Consider the following 13,370-nt stretch of genomic DNA (forward strand, 5'->3'; position numbering starts at 1 on the left):
TCACTTAATATACTATCTTAAAAGTTGATCATTGCAAATATTATACAATTTCTTATCTTTGTAAAGTTTTAAAACTTTTCATATTTAATTCCAAATCGCCTACATGTAGTCATGGAAATGTAATTTGATTGGCTTGATTCCATAGAATTGTTCAAATAACTTATTTTGTACATGCAAAAATAATATTGATTTTTTTGATTGGAATTACATGGGCTTCATAGATTACTTTGGGTGCTTTAGGCTTTTTTTCTGTAACAGAGGTATTTTCCCTCTGAGCCACATTTACACCCCTTTTTGGGGTAGGGTACTGGGGATTGACCTTAGGGGAACTTGCCCACTGAGCTACATCCCAAGCCCCAATTTGCATTTTATTTAGAAACATGGTCTCCTTCAGTTGCTTACCATCTTGTTTTGATGAGGCTGGATTTGAGCTCACAATCCTGCTGTCTCAGACTCCCAAGCTTCTTGAATTAAAAGTGTGTGTTATCACGCCTGGCTGGCAGCTATTTTTATATATCATTTTGTTACAATGTCTAGATAAGTTGCTTAGGGCCTTGCTTAATTGCTGAATTTGGCTTTAAATTCATATTCATAAATTTTAAATATCACTTTTGCTTTTGATTTCTGTCTTAAATTATGTTTTGTTAGAATGCAACTTCAATATTGTAATATCTGTTAATATTTGTTTTGTGCATTTAACTTGATTTCTTTGGAATAATATTCCAGAGACTACAGAGACTATTGCCTCTGTAAACCAAAATGGTTTTTAATGTTTTTTGAAGGTTTTTTTTTTTTTTTTTTTCATTCCTTGGGGAATAATGCAATTCTATTTTTTTATTCTTTGCATTAATTGGGGATTGATGTCTCCTATTATTACGTTGTTGCTTTCTATGATGTTGAATTTGTCTTTTCTTTCTGTATATGAAAAACATTATTTGAGTTACAAATATATTCCCTATGATTGTAATCTAAGGATTTGGCATATTTATTTTTATATAATATTCTACTTTGTCTCTTATTTATATAAATATTATCAACCATTTTGAATGTAATATTTGTTTTATCCTTTTGTTTTTAATCTTTTTCTGACCTTATATCTAAAGAGAATTTTTGTAGATTTAAATCTGACATAGTTAACATATTTTTAAGTTTAATCTTGTTGGTCATATTGTGTTTGATTAGTTTTTTTTTTCAAAATTGTTTATTGATACTTAAATTACTGATGAGGAAAAACTTCTATAGTTTTCACGTTTTGATGATTTCTTATAATGTTTGTACTATTAAAATATGCCTTAATTTGTAGTTCATACATTTTTATGGTGATAATTTTTTTTTCTAGTTTTTATCCTTGATGTTTATTTTGTCATTACTTTGTAATTATTTAAGTGCTTAAAAACAGTAGAATAAATTGGAAATAACATTCATATATTCTTAAATGAATATACAACCAGTGTAACTCCACATAATTTACCAACAAAAGAATAGATTGTTATAATTTATGAATGTATGATATATGAAGATACATTCTACTGTCATGTATAACTAAAGGAAAATTAATGAAAAAAATAAAGTACTTAGTTTGCACTACATTTTAATCTGAGTTAATTTTGGTTTCCTAAAACAATCAGTGTCTTTACATGTGTTGCCATGATTTGTTATTGATGTCACTCCTGCTTTTCTAATTTATACTAATTAGCAAAATTTATGATAATTTTTATGCTTTAGTTTTCCACATTCTATTGTAGAATGAAATGTTTTACATACAACAATGAAAGTATAATAAAATATATATTTGTATATATTTTTCTTTTCCACAAGATATTTCAAATTTTATATGATTTCTGTTGTGCAGAATATTTTATTGGAAATATTCCACTGATTATTTCTCTTGCAGCAGGTCAAGAAGTAAAGCAATTTTTGAATATTTTCATGTCTTTAAAGATGTATTTTTCATAAAGTTCAAAAAAATGGTATTGGTAGATAAAGTATTCTAGGTTCATATTTTCTTTTTCTTTCAACATACATACCTATATATCCCAATTCCTCTTTGGAAGTTTTCTGCAAAGAAATCAACTGTTAATCATAAAAGAATATGTTTGTAAATAAAATTTCTCTTTTTATATCTTTTGATATCAATTATTTTCTTGAAGAGTTTTACAAGTTTGATTATAAACTTATTAACTTTTTTAATTTATTTATTGGGAATTGAACTCAGAGCCACTCAACCATTGACTTACAACATCATCAGTATTGTATATTTCACTTAGAGACAGGTTCTCACTGAGGAGCTTAGTGCCTCACCATTGCTGAGTCTGTCTTTGAACTCCTGATCCTCCTGTCTCGGCATCCTGAGATGCTGGGGTTAAAGTCATGCACGACTGTGCCCAGCACTACCTGTGTCTTTTAATTAATTCTAGCATTTGATATATTTTCTTCCTCAAATTTTTAATTCATGAGACTGTGTGTGTGTGTGTGTGGGTGGGTGCTGGGGATCAAGCCCAGCCTTTTGCATGTGAGGCAAGCAATCTGTCATCTACAGTGTATCCCCAGCCTGAGACATTTTTTAAAGAATATTTCTAGTATATAATTTATACTTTTTCTGTTGCTATTTTTCTGAATTTATTTTCAATTTTCTACATTTTTATTTAGTTTAATAAATATCTTTGAAATGGTTATTGGGCATTGCTTAGATAATTAACAACATCAATTTTCCAACTCTCAACTTTTTGTTTGCTTAAGTAGATTATACCCTTTATTGTGTGAGCTATTATTTTCATTGGGATTTTTCTATTTAAAATTTTTTAAACTAGATCATCATAGTCATTTTGGAAAATATTTAGAATTTACAATGTAAACAAAAACAGGTCATGTGCAATGATATATAAATGTAATTCCATATAATTGGGAATCTAAGGCAGTGGAATGCCAGGTTGAAATAAATTTTAGCATTGTTGTAATAAACTGTCTCAAAAAATGTATAAACATAGAAAGGTCTATGATGTAGTTTAATGATAGAATATCACTGTGTTTAATCCTAAAAAAATACTCCCCAAAAAGATAAAAAAAAAAAAAAACTAAGTGAGAAATTTATTTCCTGCAACATTTGAGTCACAGGTGGCATTCAAATATATTGAAGTGAAGGGCTGTGATTGTGATATCAGTCAGTTTGAATGTTGTCCTCATCTGTGGTGCTACAAATTCTTAAGATGATTTTCAAAGTTCTCACAGCTTTTTTCAGCATATTGTAGTAAATTCTCTCTACATATATTTCTTGAGTAATAATGGCTTTAAATTATTCTGTTCTGTGGCTATTCCCCTCCCCCACCTTGATAAGGTTTTATATATTTTCAGAGTCTATTCACCATAGTGTCATAAGTGGAATAACTTGCTATTTTAATTTATTTCAGGTATGACTTCTAATCCAAACCAAGAATTTTCAGAAGAACAAGAAATAAAATATTTTTTGCAAAACTTTATAAAGAGCAGGTATGGATACCAAGACAGTTGATACTTAATTTTAAACAAGAAATAGAAATTAAAAGAGAGGAAAGTTCAGAAATTTTTTATTTTTTTTCTTTTATTTTCCTTTCCATTTTTTTTCCTTTGTGGATTGTTAACTTTTAAGAATTGATTTTAGATTCTTTACATAGGATGTTCTTTGATGCACTTAGCCTGGCCTCCAATTCTTCCTAAAAAGATCTTTGTTCTTTTACATATGCATATATGTATTTAAAACTAGAATTCTGCTTGTATTTTATAAGGTAATTCTTTCTTAATATATTGTTATAGGACTGGGGACACAACTCAATGGTAGAGTACTTAACATGTGCAAGGTCCTGTACCAGGGATCCTTACACACACACACACACACACACACACACACACAAACAAACACACACAAACACACACAAACACATTGTTATAAAACCACATTTGATTGATAAAAAGAAAACAGGTCCATCTCTCTGCCACTCTAAAATTCTGAATACCTGTCAATCATATCAGACAGGGTTTAGAGGAAATTTGATGGGATGGTGGTAGCAACCCAGGGAAATCTGACTAACGGAGCTTCCTGGAAATCTGTGCTTGGTCTGCATACATGGAAGCTCTACAATGCATCCTGCTCCCTCACTGCAGACTGTGCTGATGCTTTGCAAATCCAAACTATGTTCACCAGCTGGTCTCCATTTTATGTCTTCTCCTGTCTTCATTTGGTGTTGGTAGCAGATAAACTAGAGTTTACCTGTGTCATCTCATACTTCAGTTCAATTGTGCCTGGAGACGTTCCCAGCATCACCATTGTGATCTTTTTTAGTGTCCTTGTGCCTCTGACTGCCTCTGTGTTTGGCACATAGACTCAATGAGTAAAGGGTCTCAGCTCATCTGGGGCACAGATGGGAGTTCTTCTGTGTTGCCTACCAGAACAATAGACTCAGATTTTACATTCGAAGTCCCACTATGGTTCACATTCATTCTTTTGAAGTATACTACTCAGGGTCATTTTGGTTATAAAGGACCTACCTCTAAGCTGATATTAATTTAAAAGAAAGATTTAAAATAGATTATATTACACTTTTTAAAAGCTATGCAAAATTTTGATTTGAGGCATGGCTGGATTCTGGAGTTCAAATTCATCTGTACTCAGTCTTACTCTTCACTTACTCTTTTGATGGCTTCACTCACAGATGTTCCCTTTTATGATGGTCCATCGTGACTTCAGGTTTGTGTCCTTCTGGGTTCCTGTTTAGCTCAACCAAGAACTTCTGGGCTTGATAATCAGAGTCAGAGTGGGTCATATGCTCCCCTCTGCACTAATCACTGTGGGCATAGGTAAGGAATATGCTGATGGTAAAAACTGTAAATAGCTGCTTCAGGTGCAGGAGTGTCCCTCATAGTGTTTCCTGAGGTTAGGGGAGGGTCGTTCCTCACAGAAATAAAAAGGTATGATTACCTGAAGAAGGGAGAGGGAAAGTTGAGCAGCCATAACCCATGTATGTGCTTGGCGCATTTTTAAGATTATGGTTTGAGGTTGTCATTCTCATGTTTTCCTCTTCGTGGTGTTTCAATTGTGGTTTCTCATGTTTTCAGTACTTCAGCTCATACTTTTTTTAAAAATCAGAGAGGGTTTCTGTTATTTTTAATAAAGAGAAAAAATAATGAAAATTATTTATACAGAAAATTACAAATTTATCAGGTTACATTATTACAAACATCTCAGAAGACTGACTGCTCAACTTGTGACAGCCACTTTTTGTTCGGTTAAAAATTTTAAGTACATTATTGTAATTTTAAAATATATACTACTCAGTATTTTTTATAAAACCACTACAATGCACAGTATTTTCAAATGCAAAAACATGTATCAAACTACATATATATTCAATGTTTACAGGCCATTATAAAGCTGAGTCTTTATAATACCTTCAGGAAAATAAAGACTCAACCAGTTTAGTAAGCTTTAGAAATAAAACTAGAATAGAAATGGGCATTTTAGTGAAAAAAATCTAAATAGTAATAAAATGCTTATTAATTCGTTATGTTTTAACTTTTAATGATCTCTATGTGATTGCACATTAGATAAAAGTCTATAGATCACTAATACAAAATTGCAATGTTCTAACAAGGTGAGTTTCTACACAAAATAGACAAATTGTCTCATCATTTAAACACATGTATAGTATTTTTACTTAGAGACAAGAAAAATATTCAGATTAAGGAGAAATGGAAATGCTGCAATAAGCCTCACTAGGACTTTCTGTTGAAAAGAACTATTGAGTAATTAAATATGTTTAAGGTAAAAGTTTGGTAAGCATTGCTTTTTAAATGCATTAATAATTAATAAAAGTGAAGAGAAGCAGTGAGGTCCTTCTAAAACACATCAAGTAAGCATACAGCTCATCTATCATGTACAGCAATTGAAACAAAGGAAAGACTCAGGAACTTCTAGCACAGTCTCCCAGAAAACCCAAAGCCCAAATGGCTTGCAGGAATGCATCACACCTCAAAAGCAGACATGAGGGTCTTATGAGAACAATGTAAGTCTTCTGACACTCTTCTGGGCTCATGCTGAGGGGTAGAAAATATGCCTGGTGCATAAGCAGTAGGGAAGATGTGGGGCTAATGAAGATCAATGAAGGACTAAAGCTTGTGATTGTAAAACCTTTAAGAAAATTAAAACAGCCACATTGGTGAGGTAAGACCACCTTTGAATGGGGCATGTCTTACCATGAAATTTCTCCTCCTTAGGGAACAAACATCTATAATGTCTTTGTCGATCCATGATTCTGTCTACTGTTTCAGAATACCATTTTTTTGTAGACCCTTCTCCTTGAAACTTGATGGTTTGAGTCAAGGGTGCTTGTAAATATTTATGATTATAATTCAACTTGAAGCAGTCTTTGTGTAGTTACGTATCTATTTATGACTCACAAGTTAGCATAATCACTCCATGTCATGGGACCTCAAGCATTCCACCTGAGTCATTTCCTTCTTGGAAAGTGATGAGTCACCTGAAAAAAAATGAATATCTGAAATGAATAATAAAGGAATATGATACAGGGCCCCATAACTTATGGTAAAATACGTAAAGCATCTTATATATTCTCTAGACCACATAGGATCTAAAAAAAGATGACTAGATAATTGTTCCATTCTTTATTTAAGGGAGTGTACATCAATGGTAGGAATAAAATTTCAACAGTAAGATTCTTTCTTTAGACATGTAGATTTGCATTCTGGCAAATCACACCCATCTCTGGGGTGCTGCGGCTATGTGGCTCCAATGGATGATACTATCTCCAGTGTCATGCTGAATTTAGGCAAAACTAGGTAGTATATAACATGTAATGGATAGTCTCAAACTAGCTGGATTTCAACTGTGAGTTCCCAGATACCAGACTTTTTCTCCTAATGGATTCCATGCTTTAAAAAAAAAAATTCATGCACAGTTCATAGATATCTTTCAGCAGATCCATCTGACATGCACTGCTTCATCTTTCATATCAACAGGGATTTTGACCTAACTCCAAGTGAATACTCAAAATATCTATGCATTCTGTGGTTGTGGGTGGAATGAGAAAAACTTTCCAAGTGGGAAATCCAGAGACTTCCTGGATTCAATACATGTCCCCAGTGAACAAAATCTGAGGCCATAGCACTACTCATCTGTGCATCTCAAGGAATATGTTTTCAACAAATCCAAAGTATTTTCTAACGGATTTCAGTGAGCTAGTTACATAGAAAGAATTTTAACAACACCCTCAGTGATATATATTTTTGCTGGAAAATTGAGCAGCCCAGCTCAGATGCAGTTTGGTCTTTGGCTTAATGAAAAATGCTCTGGCACATAAGCACCATATTTGTGTCCCAGTGCCTGCAGGATTCCCCACAAATTAAAACCAAACAATAGTGTGTTTGAGGCAAGTTGGAACTGTAGGGGTATGGGGCATTGGCTAAGCTGGAAAGAGACAACAGCACATATGGCAGTCGTATTTGAGGACTCATGTGTGCTTTTAAATATATTTGCACAGCATTTTGTAATTATACCCTTCCTCTAAAACATACAAAATTTTCTATGTAGTCAATTTCATACTTTAGTTAGTAAGTGGAATAATTTGAAATGCACCATTTTGTAAATATCCACAAATATTTCTGTTCAGGACCTGAAGACAATCTCAACCCCAAGTAATTAGCAGTATATTAGATTTGGTGTAAAACAATGTAAATTCTGTGAAAGTCATTAAAATTTCCCTCTTTTTTTTAAATCCTAGAAAACACTCATGTGATCATTTAACAGAGATTTACAGTGATAAAAGTGAAAAAGTTTTTAATCCATGCCCAAAATTTATTTATCCAAGCTTTCATAATCAAGAGACAAATTACAGATATAAGGTATTTGAAAGCATTTTTCATACAACTATAAGAATTCCTGAACTCCAGAGAATAAATTTTGGTGGGAAGCCCTACAAGTTTAAAAAATATGTAAAAGCATTTAAAGCTTCCTCAATTGTTTATCAGAGCAGTAATAAATCTTCCATAAGTAAAGAATGTGAAAAATATTTTACTCAAATTCCATCCATTACTAAAAACCATAGGTTTTACAATGGAGATATACCCTACAAATTGAAAAAATGTGAAAATGTCATTAAGTGTTGCTCAAATCTTTTTAAACCCTACAGTAATCATACTGGAGAGAACATCTGGAAATGTAAAGAAAGTGACAAAGCTTTTAATAAAAAATCACACCTTACTGAACACCAGAAAATTTATACTGGAGAAAAGCCATACAAATGTACAGAATGTGGCAAAGCTTTTAATCGAAAATCACAACTTACTGAACACCAGAGAATTCATACTGGAGAAATGCCATACAAATGTAAAGAATGTGGCAAAGCTTTTAATCGAAAATCATGCCTTACTCAACACCGGAGAATTCATACTGGTGAAAAGCCTTACAAATGCAGAGAATGTGGCAAAGCTTTTACTTATAGACAAAGCCTTACTCACCACCAGAGAATTCATACTGGAGAAAAGCCATACAAATGTAAAGAATGTGGCAAGGCTTTTAATTCAAAATATCACCTTAGTGAACACCAGAGAATCCATACTGGAGAAAAACCATACAAATGTAAAGAATGTGGGAAGGCTTTTAATCATAAATCACAAATTTATCATCACCAGAGAATTCATACTGGAGAAAAGCCTTATAAATGTAGAGAATGTGGCAAAGCTTTCAATCAAACATCAAACCTTACTAAACACCAGAGAATTCATACTGGAGAAAAGCCATACAAATGTAAAGAATGTGGCAAAGCTTTTAATTCAAAATTTCACCTTACTGAACACCAGAGAATCCATACTGGAGAAAAGCCATACAAATGTAAAGAATGTGGCAAAGCTTTCAATTGCAAATCACCCTGTACTCGACACCAGAAACTTCATACTGGAGAAATGCCATACAAATGTATAGAATGTGGCAAAGCTTTTAATCGAAAATCACAATTTACTCAACACCAGAGAATTCATAGTGGAGAAATTTCATACAAATGTAAAGAATGTGGCAAGGCATTTAATCGAAAATCTTGCCTTACTCAACACCAGAGAATCCATACTGGAGAAAATTCATACAGATGTAAGGAATGTGGCAAAGCTTTTAATAAAAAATCACTTCTTACTCAACACCAGAGACTTTGTACTGTAGAAAAGCCATACAAATGTAAAGAATGTGGCAAAGCTTTCAATGAAAATTCATTCCTTACTCAACACCAGAGAATCCATACTGGAGAAATTTCATACAGATGTAAGGAATGTGGCAAAGCTTTTAATAAAAAATCACTTCTTACTCAACACCAGAGACGTTGTACTGTAGAAAAGCCATACAAATGTAAAGAATGTGGCAAAGCTTTCAATGAAAATTCATGCCTTACTAAACACCAGAAAATTCATACTGGAGAAAAGCCATACAAATGTAAAGAATGTGGCAAAGCTTTTAATTATAGAGAAAGCCTTAGTCGACACCAGAGAATTCATACTGGAGAAAAGCCATATAAATGTAGAGAATGTGGCAAAGCTTTTAATCAAACATCAAACCTTACTAAACACCAGAGAATTCATACTGGAGAAAAGCCATACAAATGTAAAGAATGTGGCAAAGCTTTCAATTGCAAATCACATTGTACTCGACACCAGAAACTTCATACTGGAGAAATGCCATACAAATGTATAGAATGTGGCAAAGCTTTTAATCGAAAATCACAACTTACTCAACACCAGAGAATTCATACTGGAGAAATGCCATACAAATGTAAAGAATGTGGCAAGGCTTTTAATCAAAAATCATGCCTTACTCAACACCAGAGAATCCATACTGGAGAAAAGTCATACAGATGTTAAGAATGTGGCAAAGCTTTTAATAAAAAAATCACTTCTTACTCGACACCAGAGACTTTGTACTGTAGAAAAGCCATACAAATGTAAAGAATGTGGCAAAGCTTTCAAGGAAAATTCATGCCTTACTAAACAGCAGAAAATTCATACTGGAGAAAAGCCATACAAATGTAAAGAATGTGGCAAAGCTTTTAATTATAGAGAAAGCCTTAATCAACACCAGAGAATTCATACTGGAGAAAAGCCATACAAATGTTAAGAATGTGGCAAAGCTTTTACTCAAAAATCACATCTTACTGTACATCAGAGAATTCATACTGGACAAGAGACATAAAAATGTAAAGAATGTGGCAAAGCTTTTAAGTAGAGATTATACCTTACTCAACACCAGAGAATTCATACTGGGGAGATACCATACCAATATTAATAATGTTGCAAAGGTTCTCATTGAAAGTCACTCCTTAGTCAACACCAGAGACTTCATATAGGAGAAAAACCATATAAATGAAAAGAATGTGGCAAAGCTTTTAACCAAAGATCATACATTATTTGACACCAGAGAATTAATACTTGGGAAGAGCCATACTATTGTAAAGAATAGGATGTAAAAGTCATTTGTTGTAAGATCACACCTCATTGGTCGCCAGAAACATCATACTGGAAAGAAAAGTTACAATTACCCAGAGATAGCTCTGCAGTGCTCACTCTATGAAACCCCAACCCTTGCCCAACTAGCCATTACACAGGAGCCCATAGAAGTGGGCAGGAAGCATGGTTGGATCCTTGGCCCTCTTTCCTTCTGTGGACCTCTCCATGTTCACTTGTCCTTTCATCAGTTTCTCTGTTTTAATTGATTAAATTCAAATGATCTTTTTTTTTTCCCAAAGCTATCTCTGGACTTAAAGGCCTCGTTTGTATCAAACTGACACATTAATAAAACTATCTTATGCCTGAAGTCTATGATCACATCAATGTTTTTCCCATAAACTCAGATGGACAGCATGTTCCTTTGTCAATGTTTTACTTATTTATTTTATTTTGGGGATTGAATTCAGGGGCACTCAACCACTAATCCACATCCCAGCCCTGTTTTGTATTTATTTATAGGCACAATTTCACTGAGTTGCTTAGGGCCTCACTTTTAGTACTCAGGCTGGGATTGAACTAGTGGTTCTACTGCCTCAGCCTCCTGTGCTGCTTGGATGAAAAGCATGCATATCAATGTCTTTTGCTCTGTAGTTAGTTAAATTTTACTCAGGATTTTATGGGCATAAAAAGCATTAAAAATATTTCTTGTCACACTTCAGGCATCAGATTCTAGGTTTTAAAATGATACATCTTATCTTTCTACATCAAATGTAGAGTTTACACGTTTGAAACCAGGTGGCTGAGAAACAAAGATTTTGAACAGCAAAATGCAATATATGTTGTGGTTAAAGCCACACATGTAGTGGGTGTGAATGCTCACACTGAATAGACAGCAGGAGGCCTGTGTATGACCATGAGAGCCCTGAGCCTCCATCAATGACTTTGAGCCCCTGATCCTCCAGAGGGTTTGAACAAGTGAGAAAGAAGCATACTACCTTTTCCCACCCCTGAACCTACTATAGCATTTACTAGCAGACCAGGGGTAGCACTGTGTGTGTTTGTACCAATGTGTGGCTCTGCTTGCATATATCTAATATATGTTTTTGAGAACACTGAGCCAGTTCCTGATGAAACATAGTTGCCCTTTTTTCTCTTAAAAGAAAACTACAGCCCTGCACACTTTTTAAATCAATAATTGTGTTACATTTGAAAAAAAAATAATTGTTAAAAATGGTGTCAATGAAAAGCATTTGGACTGATGAGTCATCTTGCCAGTAACACTTATAGGCATTAAACTCTAAATAAAAAAGATTTGGGGATGGGCTCAGTGGTAGAGAGCACTTTGGTTTGATCCCAAGTACAAAAAAAAAAAAAAAAAAAAGACAAGAGAGACTCGGGTTTTGTGGTCATCAGACTCAGGTTTTCGATGTGCATAAGTCTGAACAATTGCAGCATTTAGAAAGCTTTTCTTTTAAAAAAATGGTAATAGCTATAGTTACTTCTTGATCACAATTCAGACTCAAAAATCATGACTTAATCAACACCAGAGAATTCACACTGGAGAAAACCCATACAAAAGTAAAGAAGGTGACAAAGCTTTTAATAAAAGACCAACACCAGATAATTCATACTGGGGAGAAACCATACAAATATCAATAATGTGGCAAAGCTTAGGAAGTTAGGAAGATCATAACTCTAAGTAAAACAGACCCCAAGAAGACACAGAGACATCCTTTCAAACTCCACTGCAGGTGTGAACTTAGCTTTATACCTCACTGCTCAGAAGTTCTCAGCCATGGCAGTGGTTACACCCAGTGGACATTGAGCCTTTTAGAGGCATTTTTTTTTTATTTTCAAGGTAGGGAATAGGATTACTAAACATCATCATGGTTGGCAATCCCCTTGCCAAAAATAAGTCTTTGGTCTCTAAGTTTAACCATGCTTAGGCTCAGGAACTCTGGGGTAGATCATACATGCTGGGAAAAAAAAAAAAAAACAAAAAAAAACACTGGGGTTTTTCTAATTTATTATTTTCTCCCCAGTGCTTTAAGCACATTGATTGTCTTCAAGTAGTGAGGAAGGAGGAAAGAAACAAAAGAAGGAGCAAAAGGAGAAGCACAGCATATTATCAGAAGAAACCTAAAGCCTGCAGGCAGGAGAATTATTAATTTGGGCTTGATTGTGGTGCTCCTAACTCTCTGTCAAAGAGTTCTACCATCCTTCCCAAACCTTACAAGTCTCAGGTCGGTTGTCAATATTGAGCCAGATGCATGTACTTGAACAACAGACAAGATTCTTCCTTAGCAGAAACCCCATTGAGGAAGTAGTCTTTCCAGCTCTTCTATTCCAGGAATGAATAGTGAGTCATTGAGGACTTCACCTGCATTCACGTGCACACACACACAAACACACACACATATCAATATTCAGGCGATCAGAATCTGCAACCCCATGCTGGAGCTGGTGGCCTGGGACATTATCTTACCATCTACAAGAAAAACATTTGACTTCTGCTCCTGCACATTCCAGAATTTTCTGTGCAGTGTTTCACTTTCCCCTTCCAAGGTTCCAAACCAGAGGGAAAAAAAGGTCCATTGAGATTCAAAGCCAGGTCCCTGCCCTCATCTCACTACCTGAGTAGTTTGCCTTGTCCAAAACATCCTGAGCTTGCCCCAGGCAAGTATCACCTGGTGATAAATTGAGGATCAAAGACAGAGGAGAGACTGTTGACAGGCATCAGAATTCTCTGCTCTGCTGGCTAAGCTTTATGCCTCACTGGAAGATACTCAATTAAAACAAAAAGTCCTGCTGCTCTGCAATCACCCACAAGGCTCTATAGAGTCAATGAAGCACAAAAAAAAAAAAAATGATCACAAACACAGGTCCTTGCATGAGGG

At 34.3% G+C, this 13,370-nt stretch overlaps 1 protein-coding gene across 1 annotated transcript in view; it reads left to right on the top strand.

Annotated features, from left to right (window-relative positions):
• The window catches only part of LOC124109648 (zinc finger protein 420-like), a 91,549-nt gene extending 80,627 nt beyond the window's left edge, over positions 1-10,922 (top strand). Inside the window, exons 5-6 of the mRNA XM_058570746.1 lie at positions 3,408-3,486; positions 7,770-10,922. Of these exons, the coding sequence (XP_058426729.1) occupies positions 3,408-3,486; positions 7,770-9,891 (2,201 nt within the window). The 3' untranslated portion in view covers positions 9,892-10,922. The remainder of the gene's footprint in view (positions 1-3,407; positions 3,487-7,769) is intronic.
• Positions 10,923-13,370: the final 2,448 nt, after the last annotated feature.

Source organism: Marmota monax, unplaced genomic scaffold (genome assembly GCF_021218885.2).
Source record: "Marmota monax isolate L192 unplaced genomic scaffold, Marmota_monax_Labrador192_F-V1.1 WCK01_AAM20220418_F8-fsc00262, whole genome shotgun sequence".
Taxonomy (NCBI): Eukaryota; Metazoa; Chordata; class Mammalia; order Rodentia; family Sciuridae; genus Marmota; species Marmota monax.